Source organism: Stenella coeruleoalba (assembly GCF_951394435.1).
Source record: "Stenella coeruleoalba genome assembly, chromosome: 15".
In the NCBI taxonomy this organism is placed as follows: domain Eukaryota; kingdom Metazoa; phylum Chordata; class Mammalia; order Artiodactyla; family Delphinidae; genus Stenella; species Stenella coeruleoalba.
This window is the reverse complement of record NC_137161.1, coordinates 17,570,450-17,593,051: the sequence shown is the minus strand read 5'-3', so window position 1 is coordinate 17,593,051 and position 22,602 is coordinate 17,570,450. Positions and strand designations below refer to the sequence as shown.

The 22,602-nt window shown below is 48.1% G+C and overlaps 1 protein-coding gene across 1 annotated transcript in view; it reads right to left on the bottom strand.

The window, feature by feature from the left end:
• Positions 1-22,602, bottom strand: part of PTPRT (protein tyrosine phosphatase receptor type T) — a 1,078,581-nt gene that overhangs the window by 273,016 nt on the left and 782,963 nt on the right. The window contains 2 exon segments of the mRNA XM_079943946.1: positions 8,976-9,078; positions 10,418-10,619. Of these exon segments, the coding sequence (XP_079800072.1) occupies positions 8,976-9,078; positions 10,418-10,619 (305 nt within the window).

The following is a 22,602-nucleotide window of genomic DNA, read 5'->3' as shown; positions in this document are numbered from 1 at the left end:
TGTCAAATGCAGCTGGATCAGGGATTCTCATCAGGCAGTGAAGAGAACTTGCAGTGACCTTAGAAGCCATTTGCCATGTCACACCGTCTCCTGGTATTCAGTGTGACATACCCCTGGCCCTCCAAGCCAGAGCTGCACCCTCTGTGCACTACGCCTCAAGCAGCCCAGGAAAGCGAGCCGCAAGTCCTAACTGACCTTGGAGAAGGTCCCCCAGAGGTCCCCAGGGCTCGCCAAACCATGCGTCTGGTCCCAGCCTGTCCGTGCCCAGTTGGTTCGTAACTCTCCCTTTCAGTTCCCAGACCACCTTTACCACCGTTGGCCCCTCCTGGATAAAGTATCCTCATAGACCTTTCCCTCCCTCTGTGTTCCTTTGCTCAGAGAACGGCACCATCATCCACCCCATTAACCAATCTAGAAACCTGGGAGCCACCCTGGACAATGTCTTTGTCCTTTATACCCACCCCCCACCCCACAGAGGAGTCATCGCCAAGGCTCGCCCCTGTTACCTCCTCAACTACTGGACGTCCATCACCTTCATTTCTCACTGGGACAACTATAACTGATCCCAACTCTTCCTCTGGACCGCTCTTGTCCTCTCTGATCTGTTCTCCACACCGACGCCAGAAAGACCTTTTAAAAAAGATGGGTCATACTGTTCACTTGCTTAAAATCCTTTCTCTGATGCCTCATTGCTCTTAGTATAAAAGTCCTTGCTACGGTAACAACACAGCCCTGGGTTACCTGGCCCTTTCACATCCAATCTCATCACGTGCCATCCTCTCTTGCATTTTCTCCCCACTGCAGTCCTACCGGCCTCCTTTCAGCTTCTCTCACATTATCACTTGACCACCCCATCTGGGGCTGATCCACCTCTTATAGGAAAAAGTGAGACATAGGAGGAAGAAAAACCAACAAAGTGTGCGCCGTCGAGCAGGCTCCCATTGTGGGAACCCGGGGCTCAGTCCTACTGGGGGTGTGTGGCATGCACCTCAGAATGGTCCTTTCAAAGGATGGGAGGCAAGGCTCTGATGCCTGGATTCTCATCCCACACTGGCTGAGAGTTCCCCTGTAGCACTAAATTATTTGCGTTCCTCAGCTGTACCTGCTTGCTCAGACAAAGCCAGATCCATGGGGCTTTGGAGAAAGAATTAGAGCCAAAAGGCAGGGAAAAAAAAGGGGTGGGTGCTGGTGCTGGAGGTGGGATCCTATAACTGCATGGAACTATCCAGCTTAGCCACAGCTGAAATCAGAGGTGGGATGGGGAGGTGACATGGACCCCATGAGAATGGGCTACAGCTGACAACAGTCTGTCATGAGTGTCTGTGGCACTGTTAGTTCAGAGCTGCATCTGCCATTAGGATGGCAGCAGCGTGTGGGCCTGTTTAGCTCATTTCTGGGTCTCCAGTGCTCAGCACGGTGTCTGGTTGTTTGCTGAACTTCAAAGTATTTATTGACTGAATTAGTTAATGAATTGATAAACAAATGAATGAGTGAACAGATAAACATGATTCATCTCCTAGGATCTGGTCTCACCTCTCCTGCTTGGTTCTGACTCCATGTACCTGCTCTGGTCCCAGCATTTATAAGGTCTCAGTTCAGGGAGCTCATGGGAGTCTCCACACCCCTTCCTGAGGGGCTTTGGATCTGCTCACTTTGATTTCACAACACCAAGTGGCATCTCCAAGTAGAGGGCACTGCCCTTACTCCTCGTTGTGCTGGTCCTTCAGTGGTTGACGCCTCCTAGCCCTGTCTGCTTGATTTGGTGTTTCTGAAAGGTGCTCAAATCTGAGAATGCATTTTTGAGAATCGTTGTGAGGATTTTGTGACACCCCTGGAGACAACTGCACATTCCCTGACACGTCACATGCATGCCAGCACCATCTTGCAGTGAATCTTACACAGTGGTAAAGGACACCTAGCAAACAGGCATTCGCTGCAGCAGGACTCTGAGAATAATCCTGCCAGGACTACCCAGGGCAGGCAGCCACCCCTTCTCTCAACAGCTTGGCCAACTCCGGGGCAAACTGAACAACTACCAATGACACTTTACATAGTTTAGCTTATTTGACCTTTAAAACAATCCGTGACATGGGTATTCCCATTTTACCAACAAGCAGCTTGAGGTTCAGAGAAATTAAGAATCTGACCCTGAGCCATCAGATAAGTCAATTGCATAAGGGGATCTCATTCTAGGAGCTTCTGCTGTTCCAGTGTATCCAGCTGGGAAGTCAGCTGTGGCAGGAAGAACACGAGAGATCTCAGGTGTGAGCCTGTGGGACCCCAGTTCCTGCCCCCAAGGAGGTCACAGGCTGGTAGAGACTGAGACTGCAAGTCCCCCGCAGGGGAGGGGACAGGGCAGCGTGGGAGCCCAAGGCAGAGCTGGTGCATCCTGCTGCAGGATGGGAGATGGTCCCGGATGTGGCAGATTTGACCCGGATGCTGGGGAGGTGGAGGATGCCGTGCTTGGCAGAGAGAATGGCACAGACAAGGGCTTGCTGCTCAGAGAAGCCTGCCAATGTTCCCCGTACCCTTCAGGACAAAGTCCAGATCCCAAGTGAAGATCTTTACCTATAGCTCTTGCCCACTTCTTTGCCTCTCTCCTCATCTCTGTGCCCCGCACACAACATGCACCTCCTCTACCTCAGCTCCTGCACGTGTCGCTTCCTCCTGGGCCACGCTCCCCCTCCTCTGGCAGGTCTCAGGCAATACTGCCTCCAGGAAGGCCTCCTGGCCCCTGAGCTCACCAGGCTAATGATGGCTGCCTCCGCACTGAACGCTCATACACACCTCCAACCAAGTACACAGGCTCATCCGCACTGTTTCTTTTACTCTTTATCTCACCTATAGACCTGCACGTCCAAACGGTAGCCACGAGCATGTGTGACTCTTTATATTTAAATGAATGAAAATAAAAATTTTAAAGCTCAGTTCCTCCGTCACACTAGTCCTATTTCAAGCGCTTAACAGCCACGTGTGGTTAGTGATGACTCCATCAGACAGCAGATACAGCACATTTCCATCAACGCAGGCATTTCTATTGGACTGAGCTCTCGCAGAAAAGGAGGCAGGTAAAGACAGTGCATCTCTACTGTCCCAGTACCCTGTAACTACCAGGTACCACCAGATTTGCTGAATTCCTTACTTACTTAGCTGTTGTTTTTTTCTGTTTTTTTTTTTTTGTTTGTTTGTGTTTTGGACTACCTACGAAAGCCAAACCCTGTCCCAGAGAAAGGAATCCATTAGCGTTAAACTTCCAGGTTGCCTGGAGCTCACAGTCCAGTGAGGGGCATGCAAGAAACGAAACCAAAGAAAACATACAAACAAATGTATAACACAATTAAAAGCTCATGAAAGAATGATGAAGGAAGCGTACGTGGCGCTGTTGAGGAAAACCTGCTAAAGGGACAGAGTAAAAGGAAATGGAATCAGAAACGAAGGTCAGAACCAGATTCAGATGGGCCTTGAATTCCACGCTAAGGAGCTTGAACATAATGTGGTAGGAAGCCAGTGACCCATTTAAGAATTTTAAGCAGGAAAGTTAACTTGATCCAATCTGTGCTTCCAAAACACCAGTCCAGCAGCTTGGTGGGGGAGGGATTGAAGAAAGAGGAACTTACGACAGGCAGACCAGAAAGCCGTCCTGGCAGGTCAGGAGAGTGGGGTGGAGAGTGGCAGAGGGAGAAGGAAGAGCTAATCCCAAAGCTCCCAGGGGCTGATGGGATGGGAAGGAGCGAGCAGGGGCTGGGGTGGGGAAGGCATCTTCAAGGAAGCCCGCTGGGGATCCAGAGGAGGGTCTGCTACAGAATCTGGGGCTCTGCCCTGGATTCCCTTCAGGGACTGCATTATGGGTGATTAATTCACGGCCGAGTTCCTTTCTTATGAAGGTTACTACAGTTACATCAGCACGACAGGTGGGGTGTGGGGGAAGAAACCTTGGCGTGTGCCAAGGTGAATATTAGATTCTAGTCACTATTTGATTGATCTTTTAAGCAATTCTGGGATTCTGTCACTTAAAAACCAATAAATCTTTGAAGGCCTGGGGAAAGCAATGCAAAAGCAATACATCTCCATTGTGGAGTATTAGAAAAAGAGGCCACACCGCCAAGGTGGTTTGGCTGGAGCGATGAGGGTGCAGGAGCCCCGCATGGCCATCTTCCCTCCCCGTCTCCTTGCCTCCCTGTATGCTCAGTCCTACCAGTCAGAGTCAGAGCCACAGGGCTTCAGAGGGGCAGCAAGCAGTACAGCAGGGCTGGAGTTTGGCTCAACCAGGGTCAGAGCATTACTGGCAGAAGGAGGAAGAACAGCCTGTGTGGGTGTGGCCTGGACGCTGAGGCTCAGGTGTGAGTCTGTTGGAGAACAGGAAGACTCTCCGCTCAGAGTTATGCTGGGCCTCACAAGTTACCGGCTGCGCCCACACAACCAGAATTGTCTTGTCTACCCCTCGTTCCCTAGGTGGAAGAGATTCACTCCACAGCATCCCACCAGAAGGTCACCCGGGCATCATGTGACATCCCAGGCACGAGGAACTCAGAACAGTGAACTCAGAGGCAGGAAGCTAGGTCCGTGGACTACGTGTAATGAGCTCTGTGACCTTGGGCCAATCACTTAACATCTTAGATTTCAGCTTCTCCTCTAAAAGGGAGATGGTGTTTCCTGTGCAGCTTAGCTACTGGGTGAGTGACGGTCAGATGCTACAATGGAATGAAAGGAACTATCAACTATAAAACACGATTCCGGGCATCCCTGACCCAGTGCACCTAGGGAGCTCTCAGTGTCCTGTGGTCACAGAGTGAGTTTGCTGTTTTCTCAAGGCTTGTGCTTCCCCTGCCTGCAGGGCTCCACACTGGTCCACTTGGCTGGGTTGTGCCCATCTCTCCAGCCCATCTACTCTTCCTCTCAGTCAATACAGTCACTGTCTGTACTGGCTTCATGTTATCTTGTTTTGCCGGTTTCGTTATTGTTTCCTTAATGGCTTAATGGTCCCCTCCCTGCCCCGTTCACATGTACACTTACTGGATGAAGCCTCAGCACAGGTGTGTGTCTCTCTTGCCTCCTGCTGTATCCTCATTGCTCACCTCAGTTCCTGCTCAATAAATATTTGTTGAATGACTTAATGGTCAGCTGCCTCCCACGGGGCACTCCAGTGCCCAGAGTTCAGGGTGACAAAGGGTTAAAGTAACTGAAGTCTACTGTGCTATTCCACTGCTGTCACTGCGGTCGTCCCGGAAGCCTTGCTGGCTGGCACTGATGAGTCTCTTCCCTTCCTGGCAAATGCCCAAGCAACTGTCCGAAAATAACTCCAGAAACTCAGTGTCTACCCACCCTCAGTGATCTAGAGCCTTGAGAAGAAAAGCAGCCAGGCTCTTCCAGACACCAGGCGTTGCCCCTTTGAGCAGTGACATTTATTTTAAATTTGTTTCCGATGGAAATGTCACCAAAATACATCACATATGACTTTCTCCTAGGGAGGTGGTGTGGCTAGAGAGATGTGAGTGTTGGCTTAGGGGTGACTGAACGGGGTTTAAATTCTGCCTGCACCACTTGCTCTTTTCATGGCTTGGGTCAATGCACTTAGCTTCCATGTATCTCAGTTTCCATATCTGCACAATGGGGAGGCTATTACGGCGATGCTGTGACGTTGCAAACCATTTACCTATAGTGACAGGCACTCGGCCGGCGCGTGCTCATCAAATGGAAGCTAGTTGGCTCTTTTAATTTGAAGACGTGGGACCTAATGGTACATTTTTTAGGGTGAACCAGGAACAACAAATGAATACCCGTGGCTGTGAGGGGCAGCAGGGGCTACGGCATGTGGACCTCCTTGTTTCTTGAGTCCCTGTGTCGGTTTTGTAGAGTTGTCCTGTTTTTTTCGCTCCCTGCCAACTGTCATTTCTCCCCGCTACTGGGGCATTTCCATTCCCACCTACTAATTTACTGTGGTCTTAGGATGCACGAGCTCATTAAACAGATGTGCAAACTAAGTCTGTAGGCTCAGAAGGAAAATGTAAGGGGCTTCTCTCTGTGGAGGCTAGAAAAGCTTTCCCAAGGACATTGGTTTGGGATGTTTGCTGGTCTCTGGAGTCAGGCAGGCCTGGGTACGAGTCCTGGCTTCAACATTTACAGACTCTGTGACCTTGAACTTTAGTTTCCTCATTTCCAACAGGGAGATAATAGTACTACTCATAGGTTAGTAGAGATTAAATTCTTGGATCACAGGAGTTGCCCAATAAAACATGGTGACAATTACTCCCATCTGTGTTCAGCTGGCTTTGAGGAGTTTTCAGAGGTTCACAGACATATAATCTGATTCATCCTGAGGATGGGTACATCCTGATCCTCTGTACAAAAATTAACTTTATTCCTATCACTAGGAAGGACACAGATTACTTCTTTCTCAGGACAACTAGAAAAGACATTTTTCTGAATCTGTGCCAGAAAGAAGTTAGGGGCTCTTAAGGAAAAAGCAAAGCCCCTCCTTCCCCACCCTGAAATCAGGGTCTTTGGAAATTTTAACAGGAAGGAAGTGGGCAACACTGTGACCCTATAGAGGGGTGGATTTGCAAAAACCATTTTGCACAGAGCTTCCTAAGTTCCACAGAGAAGAAGCCAAGCTAACAAAGGAACTAACTCCCTGACAGCCTGCGCTGCTTTGGCTCACATGTACATCCCATTAAGCTTTGGTGAAATATCGCCAGTGTCTTCTTTCCAGATAAGGAAAACTGAGGTTCAGAGAGATTAAGTATCTTGCCCAAGGTCACACAGCAGCATTAGGTCAGCATTTGAACCCAGGTTCACTGCCACCGAACTCACATCCTTTTCATTGCCCCACACAGCAGCCAGAAGACTGTGGGAAGCTGGGCTGAATCCACCGCCACCAGGGGCGCCAGCTGACCAGGTTCTCTTGCTGACAGTTTTGTAGGCTTGTAGCAATGAAAGGTGACACTTGGGTCTACCACAGAAAGGGCCTGAGTTTTAGGGCAGATCTGGCCTCTGACCCTGGGTCAGCTGCTAACTTGTACAATACTGGGCTTCTCTTTTCTGGGCCAGACTCTTGCCATCTGGGAAGCTTTCTGAGACTCTGAAACATGCCCAATGCTGCTGTATGACAGAGGTAAGAGCTGTGAAGGGGAGGTGAGACACGGGTGGCCAAGATGGAACGTGTGATTGGGCACGTGGAGGACGTGCGTCCAAGCTCAGCCTTCCCACTCCCTGTCTGTGTGCCCTAGCGCATTTCTGCCTCAGTCTCTTCATCTGAAAAGGAGGATAACGTATCTCAGTGTATAGAGGGAAGTAAATGACAATGCGGCCTAAGAGTAACAGGAAGAAACACAGTAACTCAACAGCTCCTTGTGTGATGTCAGAGCCACCATCCGCTCTGGCTCGTCACAGGTAGGACAGTCCTGGAACAACCTACGTGTGGAATGTAAGGCAAACGGTCTTAGTTCAGGTGCCCACAACCTCTATCCACACCTGTTTGAAGGCCTGAAGACCCACCTTACTTAGGATAGAACACTTTCCGAAGTCTAGAGAATAGATGGGAACTTCCAAACCGGCAGGGGATTCTACGTGCTCCAGTGCCTGTAATTCCCGGGTAGAGTTGGACCCAGGCTGGCAAACAGGCAACTAGAGCATCTCGACAGCCTCCTTCCCGGCTGGTCTCCCAGCCTACAGTATCATAAAAGAGACACCGCATATGGCCATTCAGTGGCTCCCCAGGGCCCCTCAAGCAAGGCTGAGCTTCTCAAACATGGCCCTTGTTCCCACCCCACCACTCCTGCCTTCACCTTTATGCTAAGGCAGATTTAACGATTCCTGGTTGCTCCCCACGATGACAAGCTTCCTCTTTCCTCCATGCCTTTGTTCACGCTGGACCCTGTTACCACTCTGGTGAAATCTTAGACAACATTTAAGATATAGCTCAGTGTCACCTCCTCTGGGACTTCTCTCCTGTGAGCTCGTGTAATGGCCTACGCGCATCTCCACAAGCATGCCCTGTAGTGCAGTTATGTTTTCACATTTCTGTCTCCCTAACTAGAGTTTGACTTTCTTTAGAGCGTGAGTTATACACAGCTAGTTCACTAGCCTGTCCCAAGCACTTAAACGGTACCTGACACGGAGTGAGAGCTCAAGAAACGTTTATCGAATGACTGAATAAGTGAATCGTTTTCATCCCCCGTACGCCGCTCCATTCCTGGCATATAAAATACTCCATGCATGCTCGTTGAACTGAACTGAGCTAATCTGAAAGCTGTTCTACCCAACACTCTTGCTTGGCTTTCGGGGTCTGTAGTCCCTTGAGCTCTGAGCAAAAGCCAGCAGTCAACATCGGAGCTGCTGCCCTTGTACATAGTGTAGCTTATTTAAAAGAGATGACCACCTTCCTGACAGCCGTGAGCCCATGGACTTCCATGGGATCAGCTTAGCTACTGAGATGCTTTCACTGCCTGGGCTGTAGGTACACTCCTGGACTCCAGCAGCCTCTTGTTAAAATCAGCAGTATGACTCTGAATTCAAGTCCGCTGTGGAACACCAAGGCCATAAGGTGGACCAGCCCTGAGGTCGTGTCCCACTCATAACCTCTGAGCAGGTTGTTTTCAGCATTCAGTGAATCTGTCTACTTGTCTGTTAATGGCAGTTGGACACGTAAAGGTGATCTTGCCAGGATGCTGTGTTTCTGGGCCTCCAAACGGACTAAATACATTTACCATAGGTGTGTTCCAGAAAGTTCTCCCCCAGCCCTCCTCAGGTCCCCATCAGCACATTCCCGCTAAACCAGTCCCAGTGGCCCACAGTAGGGAGACAGGGCTCCTGGCTCAGTAGCCCCTCTGAACGGGGCTTGGGGCTGCGGACCCTTTTCCTCCAGGAAGCCTTGCTCCTGGCCAGCCTATGGGCCTTGCCAGTGACATCATTCAGCTGGAGGCGTGCACGGTGCAGAGAAGGAAAATGGCAAACGCCAGGGTAAGCACCCTCCTCACCTGACAGGGGCTCCCCGAGACTGAGCGGGCTTCAGCATCACTGTGATGGTCGTGTCTGTTTCATTCAGTGGGGTGTCTGTGTCATATTCAGGCATCGATGGAGCTGGACAGAGAACAGAGAGAAGGGAGCTTAGCAAAGGTCCCAAACCCCTCTCATCACCTCCCTCGAGACACTCAGGATGCCTAGAAGGGAGGTGTTTGGGGAAGGGTAGGATGAGAGTCACATGGCATCCCAGGCTTTCAGCAAAGGAGGCCCTGACTTCCAACCTGCCTGTAGGTTCCTTCAAGGTACAGAAGAGTCTGGAGAAGGGTAGCAATGATGTGGCTGGTAACCCTCGTGAATCAAGAAGTTCCACACGAAATAAACAGATGAATGCAGGAGATATAAGTACTTAAAGATGTGAATGCAAATGTGAATGTCAACCCTAAACGTATTTAAAATGCAAATGCAAATTACAGCAGTGATGAACTAGTCCCTCTTATCTTTTTTTTCTTCCTGAGATCCTCCCTTCTGATGGAAGTGTAACTCAGTCTAATCCCTTGGGAAGGTAATTGAGCCATTTGTATTAAGAGCTATTAAACCCACATCGGTTTTAATTCAGTATCTCAATTTCCGGAATTTAATCCTAAAGTCATAATCCGAGCCAAGGAATTAAACTTTATTCTGTAACATGTTTATTGAAGCGTTATTTTATAAAAACATGGAAGCACCCAATATATACAACCACAGGGGAATGTTTAATTGAATTACGTCCGTCCACTTGACAAAACATTACAATGAAAACAATGTAGCAACATGGAAGATGCTTATGGTTTAAGGATAAGTGGAAACATTAAGCTACAAAAAACACGGTGGGTCTGTATCTATGCAAAATGTGGATGCAGACGAGAACTGCTCGCGTATTCTGAAAAAATGTAAATTGTAAAAACGGGGTCTGAGATAATTCTGCTTTGATGCTGTCTGGTGGGGGAGGCCACCCTACTGGTGATGGCAGGTGACATCCTGGACTGCTATGGCTCTGTAACAGTCATTCACTCATTTGTTTGTTCATTCATTCATCAGACGTTTCATGAGAACCTGTGCTGTGCCCTGCACTGTCAAAAGGAATACTCTTGAAAATCAATCACATTTTTACAAACCAATATGTGTGGGGAAAATGTACTATTTAAGGCAACTGTGTGCTAGATAAATTATTTGGTGAATCACTCAGCATTCCCTCTGGTCTAGTCTAATTGATATATTTTTTTATACTTTAGGAAGTTCATGGATTAGGATTTCTTCCTGAGATTACAGCACTGACACACAAGGGACTGCATTGTGCTTGCTGCTCCAAAGTCACATGGTGACGGTTGGCTCTGCCCTTTTTCACTCCCAGGAATATTAGGAATGGAAAAAACCACCACCACCACCTTTCTTCCTTTCCCCTTCTTAGGACAGATACCTGAAATTTTGGTGGCGATCCTGGTGGTAACAGGGGGCCCAAAGCCCTTTGCTGTGCTGGCCTTGATGGTGAAGGAGTAGGTGGTCCCGGGGTACAGACCCACAAAGAGGTGGTGGGTTTCATTCCGAAGCTTGAACACTTTGCCCCTCTGGCTGGAGAGGTCGGCACTCGGGTCCAATGAGCCCACGGCCTTGTAGTTGATCTGTACAAGGAGCCGGCAAACAAACATATCAGTGCCTCACCCAGGAAGCTGGGTGGAGTCCATACGGAGGAACATCAGGGGAGGAAAGCAGAAGGCGTGTGAGCTTGGTCAACACTTCTGCTGTTAGCATCCACCTTACAGATGATCCCAGCCGCCCAATGCTCTGGAGCAGCGCTATCCAATAGAAGTAAAATTTAAGCCACATACATAATTTTCAATTTTCTAATAGTCACATTAAAGGAAAAAAAGTAAGAACATAAAGTAAAATTAATTTTAGTAATACATTTTGTTAAACCCAGTAGATGTAAAATATTATCATTTCAACCTGCAATCAACATAAAAATTAATGAAATATTTTATATTCTTTTATTCATATTAGGTCTTAGAAATCAAGTATATATTTTACCATATGGTGCGTCTCCATTTGGACTAGCCACATTTCAAAAGCGCAGGGACCCCGTGTGGCTACTGGCCATCACATTGGACAATGTGGCCATAGAGCAGTGTCCAAGTGTAGCATCCTGATAAGAATTATCTGGAAGCCTAGTTAAAAATGCAGCTCACGGGCTTCCCTGGTGGCGCAGTGGTTGAGAATCCGCCTGCCGATGCAGGGGACATGGGTTCGTGCCCTGGTCTGGGAAGATCCCACGTGCCGTGGAGCGGCTGGGCCCATGAGCCATGGCCGCTGAGCCTGCGCGTCCGGAGCCTGTGCTCCACAACGGGAGAGGCCACAACAGTGGGAGGCCCGTGTACCGCAAAAAAACAAAAAAAAAACCAAAAAAAACCCCTGCAGCTCATGCACCCCCTACTGCACATGGCGCTCTCTGGCGCTTTCTTGTGCATTATCTAGTCTTTCTTCCCTAAAACCTTGCGTACGTCAGAGTATTTATTCTCATTTTAATGTTGGAGAAGCTGAGGCTCAACTGGCAACAATTTGTATTAAACCAGCGCTTTTCAAAATATCTATGGTGAAGACCCAGTTGTTTCCCAGTCCACTGCAGACCCATAACGATCCAAAGACCACATCACACGTGACTCATCATGTGAGTCTGGCAATAACCAAACTGTTCTACATTATGTGCAAGGAGACGTGTCCACTGACCACACATACAGGCGTCACGGCAAGGTCAAGGCCCTCAAAAGTTTCTAGATGCTCACTTTCAACTTCTGCACTTATCCTGCTGTGAATGTAACAAAACAGCTGGCATCCCTGGCACTGGCCCCCAAGGATCACACTCTGAGAAGCACATTTCTAAATTACACAGTTGTTAAAGAGGCAAACTCAGGGTTTTTTTATCTAGTTTGTTCTATTAAAAGTGTTTTATTAGAGTATAATATATATACAGAAAATTATACAGCTCAATGAATTTTTACTAACTGGACAGGACCATCTAACCACACCCCATCAAGAGACACAACATTACCAGACCCGAGATTTTCCCCTCATGCCCCCTTCCAATCCTTTCCCTCCTCCCCCCAGCATGGATACCCTCTACCTTGATTTCTAACAGCATAGACGAGCTCTGCCTGGCTTTGAACTTTATCTAAATGGAATCATACAGAGTGTACTCTTTAGCGTCACCTTCTTTCTCTCAACGTCCTGTGTGAGATTCATGCTGCTGTCACATGCAGCCACCTAGCAGGCATTGTCACGGTTATTCGGTGTCCTATCACTGACCCAAGACTAAACCCAGATCTGTTGAGTTTCATTCATTCACTCATTTGCTCCTCCACAACCATTCCCCGCATACTCCTGTACTATTCCAGGACCTGCATTGTGTGCTCCCATGCCCTAGCAAATGAATGCAATGGACACAAGCTAGGCCCTGTCCTCAAGGTCTTCTGTTCCAGAACGAGGTAAGTCAACTACACAGACACCTCACATCACTTTGTCTTTTGTCAGGAATGTCCCATGCTTGTCAGGAAGGCCAAAGCCAGGCAGAAAAGGTAATATGCCAACTTTACTTCAAAAATAAGCAGTTGGCTGTTTCTGGCTAGGGCACCAAATGTTCTGGAGAAAGCAGTAACCTCTCTCCCCTATGAAGCAGGAGCAGTGCAGTGTAGCAACTGATGTCACATGTCGAGGACAGAGGCCAGACTTTGCCTGAAGCGCAGTGAGCCCAGGAGGAGAAATGTACAGAACTGAAGGAATTGGCCATTGTGCTAGCAGAGCTGGCAGGGGCGCCCATCTAGCAGATCCCTGGGGGGGGCCTGGTCACCCTGCCTACTCCAGCCCTTCTCAAAGGCAAGCACTGCAAACACCTGCCTCTCTTTGTCTGAGGGCTTTTCCCCTGGGTACGCACAGGAAGTGCTGGTTAATTCACACCCCCTGAGACTGGATTAATGGGAGTTGATAAATACATTCCACGGTTCCTCTTGTGATACCCCCGCAGCATCCCTGGGATTTCCCAGAGGGATGCCACTCCACTTGCCTCCATAGGTAGTTGACTGGAAAACACACCCATCGTTGCCTACTTTCTCTCCCTTCCCCACTCCCTAGTATTTCCCACACTTCATAATCTGCTCGTGCTCAAATCCTTGCCTCAGGCTCTGCTTCTGAGAAATGCCAAACTAAGGCGAAGTGTTCAGGGAGGTATCTCAGGGGAGAACTGAACTAATACCTGGGGGTGATACAGAGTCTAGGAGCACTCTAGATTCTAGGCAGAGGGAGCTAACCAGGCAAAGACCTGGGGTGGGGAAAGGCTTGGGAGAACCAAGAAGAGTCCCATGTTGACTGGACAGTGGTGAACAAACAGGAGAGCTGTGTGCAGCTGGATTCCAGTTTTCCCCAGCGGCAGAAGGCGGCAGATGTTTGGAGAGCTCTGCCTGTGTCTGCTAACCCAGGCCACCAGGGGAGAAGACGTGCTGGAACATCCTTTGCAAATTCTGCCCCCGTCCCCTGCCTGGGCTGATGGCAACTACATTGATATACAGACAATGGGTGGTAAAATTCATGCCTTATTTACTAGCCAATTCCTTTTCTGTGCTCCAAATTCAATCCAGAAGCGACTCAATTTCCACCTAGCTGTCAATATAATATACTGTGCTCCCCTGCTCTCCTAACCTTTCCTGCTATTACAGGATCCTCACTTACTTGTAATGAAACACTATGAATAAATCAATGTATGTTAATATAGCGTGTCTTCAATTTTTTATGAAGGACTTCACCAAATCTAATTCCCACTGCTTTGTCAGAAACAGTCTTCGAAAAATTTAACTTTCAAGTTTTACGAAGTTAGTGCGGGATCGGGCTGGGGGGCGGGGGGAAAGAAGGAAGGTGAGAAAAATGGAATGGGATGGAGCTGGGACCGTAAAATGCATCCTGCAATGTGACTCTTCACTTGGAAGTGGAGAGAGAGGAAGATTTGTTAGAATAGCAAACATAAAGTAAGGAGGTAGTAGGGGAAAGAGTGCTGAGCTGCACAACAGCCCTGGGCTCCAGGGATGGCGCTCTGGCTGCAATAAAGTGCTCAGGGCCACCCCGGTCTCTCCTGGTCGCTCTCAGTGGGATCCCCAGCCACAAGCCAGAGTGAGCCCTTCATAACAAGAATCCAGTCACCCCCTGGAATCAAAAGGGCAATGGTTTCCCATAGCTTTCGGAATTAGGACCACATTCTTACCCTGTGGTTCTCCATCACCTCACTGCATGAGCTGGCCTCTCCTGCCCTTCTATCTTTTTTTAAAAAAATTATTCATTATTTATTTATTTTGGCTGCGCCAGGTCTTAGTTGTGGCATGCGGACTCTTAGTTGCAGTGTGCATGTGGGATCTAGTTCCCTGACCAGGGATGGAACCCAGGCCCCCTGCATTGGGAGCGTGGAGGCTTATCCACTGGACCACCAGGGAAGTCCCCTCCTGCCCTTCTATCTTGCATTCTAGGCCTCATTTCAGTGTCTGAAAAGAGCCATGGTCCCTTTTGCCACAGGGCTTTTGCACCAGCTATTCTGCCAGCTCAGACACTTTTTTCCTTCGCTTCACCTTGTTACTGACTCCCCACTACTTTTATACTGAACCATGAAATTATTTCATTGATGAGTCCCTTTGCCATCAGCCCAGAAGTCGAAAAAGTAAAGCCTGAAAGCCAGATTTGGTTCATCGTCTCTTTTTGTAAATAAAATCTGACCAGAACACAGCCCCACCATTATTTCTGTACTGTCTGTGATAACTGCTGACACGCTACAAAGGCAGAATTAGGTAGTTGTAACTCCACAGAGTCTAACATATTTACTCTCTGACCCTGTATAGGAAGAGTCTGCTGAGCCCTGGACTAGACTTTAAGCTCTAAGAGAGCAAAGATCTTATGTGGTTTTTGCTCCGCATTTTTCCCCTTGGATAAATGAATGAATGATCAAACCAGGTTATGCGGCTTGAGCAATTTGCTTAACCTCCTAGAGTCTTGGGCTCTTGAAGGGTAAAACACTCCTTTTAATTCCAGTTTCTGTCTTGATTTATATTGCAGAATGACCTGCAGCTTCTTTACTCCTGGAAGGCAGCCCCTTTGTTCAGAAGTAAGGCCCCAGGGGGGAGTCCATGAGTGGCTTTAGCCTGTGCATCAAGGCGCCAGCTGCCATGGACCAGGGAACATCTTGGGAAGAACAGGCAGCCCTTCCACCGTGGGCTGACGAGGAGGGGGCAAGACGGGTGGGGAGAACAGAAAACAATTTCCCTCAAAGAGCCCATCAGGAAGGGCCTGCTTGCGCATTGAACGTGCTTAGATTGAGCCAGGCTGTGCTCCAGGCACTGGGCCAGGTACAGGGTTAGACCACAGAGGTTCCACGTTCAAAGAGAGCAGTTGACAAGTTTCTGGGCCTGAGGATGAGTTGGTGGATGGTGGTTAAGGGAAGATATGAGATAGAGCAGAGCTGAGGGAAGTGGCCAGGACTCAGAAGCAGGTTGTTAGAAGATGCAGTCATGAAAAAAACACCATTTTGGAGCACTTACTCTGTGCCAGGCACTGTGAAGAGGGACTCACATAAAATTCATCTCATTTAATCCTTAAAAAAAAATGGTGTGGATTCTTTATGGTTATTCCCATTCCTCAGCTGAGGAAACTGAGGCCAAGAGAGGTGACATGGTCCAAGTGCGAGCCAGGGTGAGGACAGCTCTGCGTGCAATCAGGCAGCTTGCTGGAAGGACAGATGGTGACCCGCCATTCACGAAGTGTTCTCTGATGCCTCGGTTTCACCACAGTGGGTACCACGATGCAGCAAGAACCTGGATAAGTCTATTTGGAAACACAGGGATGCCCTGGAAGGACCTGATTGCTATTCAAAGAGCTCATGCCCTAACAGATGACCCCTATTGAGGAAACAAACCCACAGTGGCATCGATTGTCAGTGCTGATAGCATCAACTGGGTCAAGACCTGCCCACCTACAGCTTGAAGACCCAGAAGCACCCTCTATAGCTTAGCATCCTCTCCTCTTGCTACTATACATGTGGTGTCTTCATCCTAAACCTTTTGGGGAAGGGAGGGTTCAGTACCCTATGTTGTCCATTCCATCTGCTCCTGACTTTCTCCAGATGGTTTCCAGTCCATTTTCTGGAAGTCTCAAGGTAGCAGAGTTTTAACAAGGCTACAGGTAAAATAGATTGACTTGGTCAGTTCAATGGATAAAGGTTAATTTTTTTAAAACTCAGAACAACTGGTTAAAATCTTTTGTCCCTCTTTTTTTACCTATTGTAAAAGTGTTTACAGGCATGGTCTCTTCCATCTTCTTGACTTCCAAGGCAAATGTATAAAAGGAGACCAGTTCAAGGTAATCTCCTCTTGTTAGAAGTGTAGTGTTGATGCTTTGGTTCGCTGACAATTTAAAGATAAAATGCGAACATGTTTCCTTCTGAAGAACAGTGTGAACGCACAGATGGCCGCAATGTACATGCCAGTGACTTCTTGGCCATTGGACCCTTGTATTTCCTAGAGAGCTGAGGAGTAGAGTAAGAGCAGAAAAATGATTATGACCAACACACATATTGCTGTTCCTGGGTTTCTAACACTGCTGAGCCAGTGAGGGAGTGCAGGGACTTGCCACTTCTGCACACAGCTTTTGCTTCCATTGTGACTGAATCATTCTCTCCATCAACAGATGTTCACCAAGAACCAATTCTGTGCTGGACTCTGTTCTGAGCTCTTGAGAAACACTGGTGAAGAAGACCCAGTTCCTGACTTTGGGGACCAACAGAGGCATTGGTAGATCTTGCAGGTAACCAAAGCCTTTGGGAATACAGATCTGGGAGTAACTGCTTCTGCCAGAGAGAGTGAGGACAGCATCCCAGAGAAGCTGCAAGAGCATTGGGCTAGGCTAGTGGTCCTTAGCCTGGATTCCAAAGCACATGCCCTGAAGATCTTTCAAAAAGTACCAATGCCTGCACCCACTCCACACTAATTGAATCGAACGTTTTGGCTACAAAGACCTGGACATCAGTACATTTTTAAAGTTCTCCAGGAGATTTGATTGGGCAGCCAGGGCTGAGAATGCTGGATCTGAGCCCTAAAGCATGAAGGCGATTGAGCAGAAGAACTATGAAATATGGCACATGCCAAGGAAAAGTATCCTAGAACAGCACGCTGGAAGGAACTGGAAATTCACCATTGGCATATCACAGTGATAGTTGCTGAAGGTAGGATTCACTACTGAATGCTAAAGTGGGTGGGTGAAATGAAGGAGAAATGGAATATTTGCATAACCTCATCTCTCCCCAAATATAATAAGACCACAAGTTCTTTGATAACCCTCCGCCCAGAAGGTGGAGCCTAATTTCTCTCTCCTTGAGTGTGGGCTGGAGCTAGTGACTTACGATGGAAAAGGGGAAAATGTAGCTTTAACGCGAAGAGATCTGGCAGACAAGGGCTTAACCAAAGGATCAAGGTCAACGTTGCCAATGACAAGTCAGTCACGTTGAGATCAAGGGCTCTCTGGTATGTGATGGGAAGCATACATACCATCTGTGGTCTTCTTCCCCAGAACCTCCGTCCACCCATGAGATAATATCAGACTAGCTCAGACTGAGAAATGGTCATCACTCTTAAAAAATGTCAGTCATAAAGACAAGGAAAGCCTGAGACTTCCCTGGTGGCGCAGTGGTTGAGAGTCCGCCTGCCGATGCAGGGGACGCGGGTTCGTGCCCCGGTCCGGGAGGATCCCACATGCCGCGGAGCGGCTGGGCCCGTAAGCCATAGCTGCTGAGCCTGCGCGTCCGGAGCCTGTGCTCCGTAACGGGAGAGGCCACAACAGTGAGAGGCCCGCGTACTGCAAAAAAAAAAAAAAAAAAAAAGAAAAAAAAAGAAAAGCCCGAGAAACTGTCATAGATTCAAGGAAAATAAGGAAACACAACACCTCAATGGTATGTGGGAACCTAGAAGGAGAAAAAAACACCTAGGGAAAAGCTTGGGAAATCTGGGGAAAAAAAAAAAATGTCTGGAGTTCAGTCAATAGTAATGCACAGATGTGAAGTCTCAGTTTTTGTTTTGTTTTTAATTAATTAACTTATTTATTTTTGGCTGCATTGGGTCTTCGTTGATGAGTGAGGGCTTTCTCTAGTTGCGGCGAGCGGGGGCTACTCTTCGTTGCAGTGCATGGGCTTCTCATTGCGGTGGCTTCTCTTGTTGCGGAGCACGGGCTCTAGGCGCACGGGCTTCAGTAGTTGCGGTGCGCAGGCTCAGCAGTTGTGGCTTGCGGGCTCTAGAGCACAGGCTCAGTAGTTGTGGCGCACGGGCTTAGTTGCTCTGCAGCACGTGGGATCCTCCCGGACCAGGGCTTGAACCCGTGTCCCTTGCATTGGCAGGTGGATTCCTAACCACTGTGCCACCAGGGACGCCCCTGTGAAGTCTCAGTTTTGATAAACATACCATGGCTAGGGAAGATGTTAACGTTTGAGGAAGTTGTGTGAAGGGTACGGAACTCCCTGTACTATTTTTGCAACTTTTTTGGGGGTAAATTTAGAATTATTTCAAAATAAAATGTTTAAGAAACCACAACAAAATGTGGCATGCTGGGTTTTGGTACCTGTGAGGTCTCTTTGGCTGTAGAATAGAATCTACAACAAATATTCAGTGAGCTCTGGACCTGGCCCTGTGCTAAGAACTGGAGAGCCTTCAGAAACTTACAGTCCAGTGCAGGAGATGGGCATGACCACAGGAATGAGTCATAAAGGCACGTGTAGATTACTGCTTTGAAGGAAGCGAAAATGGTTCTTGGGAGCATCTAATAGAGAAGGCTTCTGGGGTCCAGTAGTCTTCACCATAGAGTGTGAAGGTGTTAGCCAGATGAAGGGGGTGGGAGAGGGGATGGGGGGAAGTGATGGGAGTCAGAGAGTGAAGGAAGAGGAGGCCAGAGAGATGCCCTTGGGCAGGATGGCTACTGACCTATGAGTGCTTTTGTGCAAATAAGAAAAAGGCATTTCTCTAGGCAGATGCTGACCCCCAACCCCCATTCCCAACCCCCTGTATTTCAATGAGCTGAAAGTACCATTGTGAGAAGGAAAAAATATGCCTTTCTTTTTTTTTTTTTTGCGATACGCGGGCCTCTCACTGTTGTGGCCTCTCCCGTTGCAGAGCACAGGCTCCGGACGCGCAGGCTCAGAGGCCATGGCTCAGGGGCCCAGCTGCTCCGCGGCATGTGGGATCTTCCCGGACCAGGGCGCGAACCCGTGTCCCCTGCATCGACAGGCAGACTCTCAACCACTGTGCCACCAGGGAAACCCAATATGCCTTTCTTAATGCCTAGTCATAGCCCTCCTGACAGATACAGGAGGTAGCTTAGTGGGTTTCATCCCCTTGGTGGTACAGTGTACAACCCATGCAACGGATTGTGACAGTCCTGCATTGAGGTCAGGTCATGGAAGTCTTTACGTGAATGTTCAAATGCTTGGATTTTATCTTGAGGGCAGTATAGAGTCATTAAATGGGAGGGATATAGCATCATACCTGTATTTAAGAATAGTGCTACTAAAATTGTGGTCTATAGACAAAATACCATCAGTATCGCCCAGGACCCTACAGGGAGCTTGTTCTAGTCTTGTGTGGACTCCCTTGGTCGCCAGGATTAAAAGATGTTTGCCCAACTTGGCTTTTGCTGATTTCCAATCAATATCCTGTTTTCCACTTTCAGATGGTTTCCTGGTGGCTCTGGGATCAAACACTAGGAGAAAGCAAGCTCCGAATACAACTGGTCCAGGGTCATTAGTATTCACCACCCAGCGACCAAAACTGAAAAGTTGGCCAGTAGGTGATAATAACAAGAATTAACATGTATTGAGTGCTTTCCATGCACGCCCCACTCTCCTCCCTAAATCACCACCCTGCCCCTCAGATCCCAGGCAGACTTCAGGTGGTGTCTTTCTGTCAATACATGATCCCCCTACTAGCATCTCAGCCCCTCCAAGCCTCACCACTGGACTACTTCTCCGTTTCCTCCTCTCCCCTCCTCTCCCCCACAGGGGAGGGATATTCTGACAGTTCACTCTTTCAACCTGCTCTGAATTTCAAAGATGCTGTCAGATTCCCATAACGGGGCCACCTTCAACTCTGATGGCTCTAAGCTTTTTCTTCCTAAACTGTCATAATGCAGCTTAATAATATGAAGCTTAAACCTCCTTTCAGCTTTTAATCTCGTGCTGCGGTGTCCTGGGTGCTATGATTTTATTATTTTCATAGAAGACTTTTTGCTTAATGAGTCTGTCTAGTGATATTCCCAATTGCTTGTACTCTGCATTGCAATATTTCTCAGGTTTCTAAGTATAAGCTGCTTGCCTTCCAACTTCACACTCAGCTGACCGCTGTTCCGCTGAGTTTAACCTGGTTAAGTTGCTAAGTTGCATGACCAATTCCTCTCCGGTTGGCTCTGGGCATGGAGATTAGAGAGAAGTTGAATAATCCCTTGACCCTGCTCCCTGGAACCCTGCCGCCCCACCCATGGCCTTTCTGGCAGAGATAGCTGGGGGAAATCCTTCAATGAGGGCAAGGCCTGGATGCTAATTATTCGTTGTTATAACTGCCAACACCCAGCTTGGCACAGAGTAGAAGTCAATGAGGTTCGCAAATAAATGAGGATTAATAACGAAAATGTAATAAACTCAGAATGTGGTACAGCTGGGTTTGAAATGAAGTCCTTCTGATGCCAAAGTCCAGCATTTTCCACCCAGAGCTGCCACTTTGCCCTTAGCCCTCTGGGCATGTACGTGACCAGTTGCCAGGGGGACCACTGGCTGTGGGTATCGGCAACCGTCAGGCTCTAGGGCTCTGCAGTGGGTCTGTCTGGGCCTGCCTCCCCACAGAGGGACTGACTCAATTCAATTATGTATTTAATCATGAACGAGGCCTCAGTTGCTGAAGCTCTTGTCCTCTGGGGTCTGAGTTTCCACCTCTGTATAAGTAGAAAGCCCCTTCAGTGCTTTCCCATTTTTGGTGCTTTATAAAAATGGCCACACATCCTGGACAGCCCTCCCACCACGGGGTAGAACTTATGTCTCCCTCTTGAGTCTAAGAGAACTTGTGACTGCTCTGACCAACAGAGTGTGGAGGAAATGGTGCTGTGTGGCTTCTGAGACTGGATCATAAAAGGCAATGCAGGGCTTCCCTGGTGGCGCAGTGGTTAAGAATCTGCCTGCCAATGCAGGGGACACGGGTTCGAGCCCTGGTCTGGGAAGATCCCACGTGCCACGGAGCAACTAAGCCCGTGTGCCACAACTACTGAGCCTGCGAGCCACAACTACTGAGCCCGTGTGCCACAACTACTGAAGCCCTCGCACATAGAGCCCGTGCTCTGCAACAAGAGAAGCCACCACAACAAAAAGCCCGTGCGCTGCAGCCAAGAGTTGCCCCTGCTCGTTGCAACTAGAGAAAGCCCCCGGGCAGCAATGAAGACCCAATGCAGACAAAAATAAAGAAAGAAATGTATTAAAAAAAAAAAAAGGCTATGCAGCTTCTGACCCGTTCACAGGGGTTGCTCAAGTCTACAGCATCTAAACTGCTGTGTAAGTTTAAGCCTGTGGGATGGCCATGCTGTGAGGAAGCACAGGGCACATGAAGAGGCCCAGCTGAACCAAGTCTGAGTTCTACTGTCCAGGCACCAGACTGCTAAGTGAGCGAGCCTCCAGACGCTTCCAGTTCTCAGCTGACCAGTCACTCCTGGCCCTTTGAGTCTTCTTGGCTGAGCCCCTAGAGGTCATGGGGCTGAAACAGGCCAGGCTTTTTCAAATTCCTGACCCACAGAACCTGTGAGCATTATAAGGTGGTTGTTTGATGCCACTAAATTTGGGGGTGGTTTGTTGCACAACAATAGTAAGTAGAACATCATTTGTCCATTAGACTGGAGAGTTTCTTGAGAGCACGGATACCATTTTATTCACTTTTGTAGCCCCAAAAGGAAACATAGTATATGCTCGATAAATACATGCTACCTTCTTAACCAAGTGATCAAAGTTAACAACTCTAGTAATGAGAAATATGGACATCAGGTGCCTCCCGATAAGAGGCTCTGGAGGAAGTAATATCCTTTATGTGGTAGTTTTGCCAAAAACGCATAACCTGAATTAAAGAACAGTCTACACAATGACTGACCAGTACTCTTCAAAAGTGCCAAGGTCACAAAAGGCAAAGATTGAGGGGCTGTCCCAGACTAGGGGGAAACGAAGGCATAATAATAATTGCAATCAATGTAGGATCCTGGATTGGAAATAGGACATCAGTGGGAAAACAAAGTTAAACTTAAATAAGGTCTGTAGATTACAGTATTCACATATTGTAGTTTAAAATATTCATCAGTGTTAATTTCCTGGTTTCATACATTTCACTGTGGCCATGTGTGATGCTAACACTGTGGGAACTGTACTAATTTTGCAATTTTTCTGTAAGTCTAAAAGTATTTCAAAATTAAATATTTTAGAAAAGAAAGAACAAAAATAAACGTTTGCTAAGTCACATTGATTGGCTAGTCTGGAATCATGGAACCACAGGTCAGAAGTCAAAGGCTCAACCCTCTGCT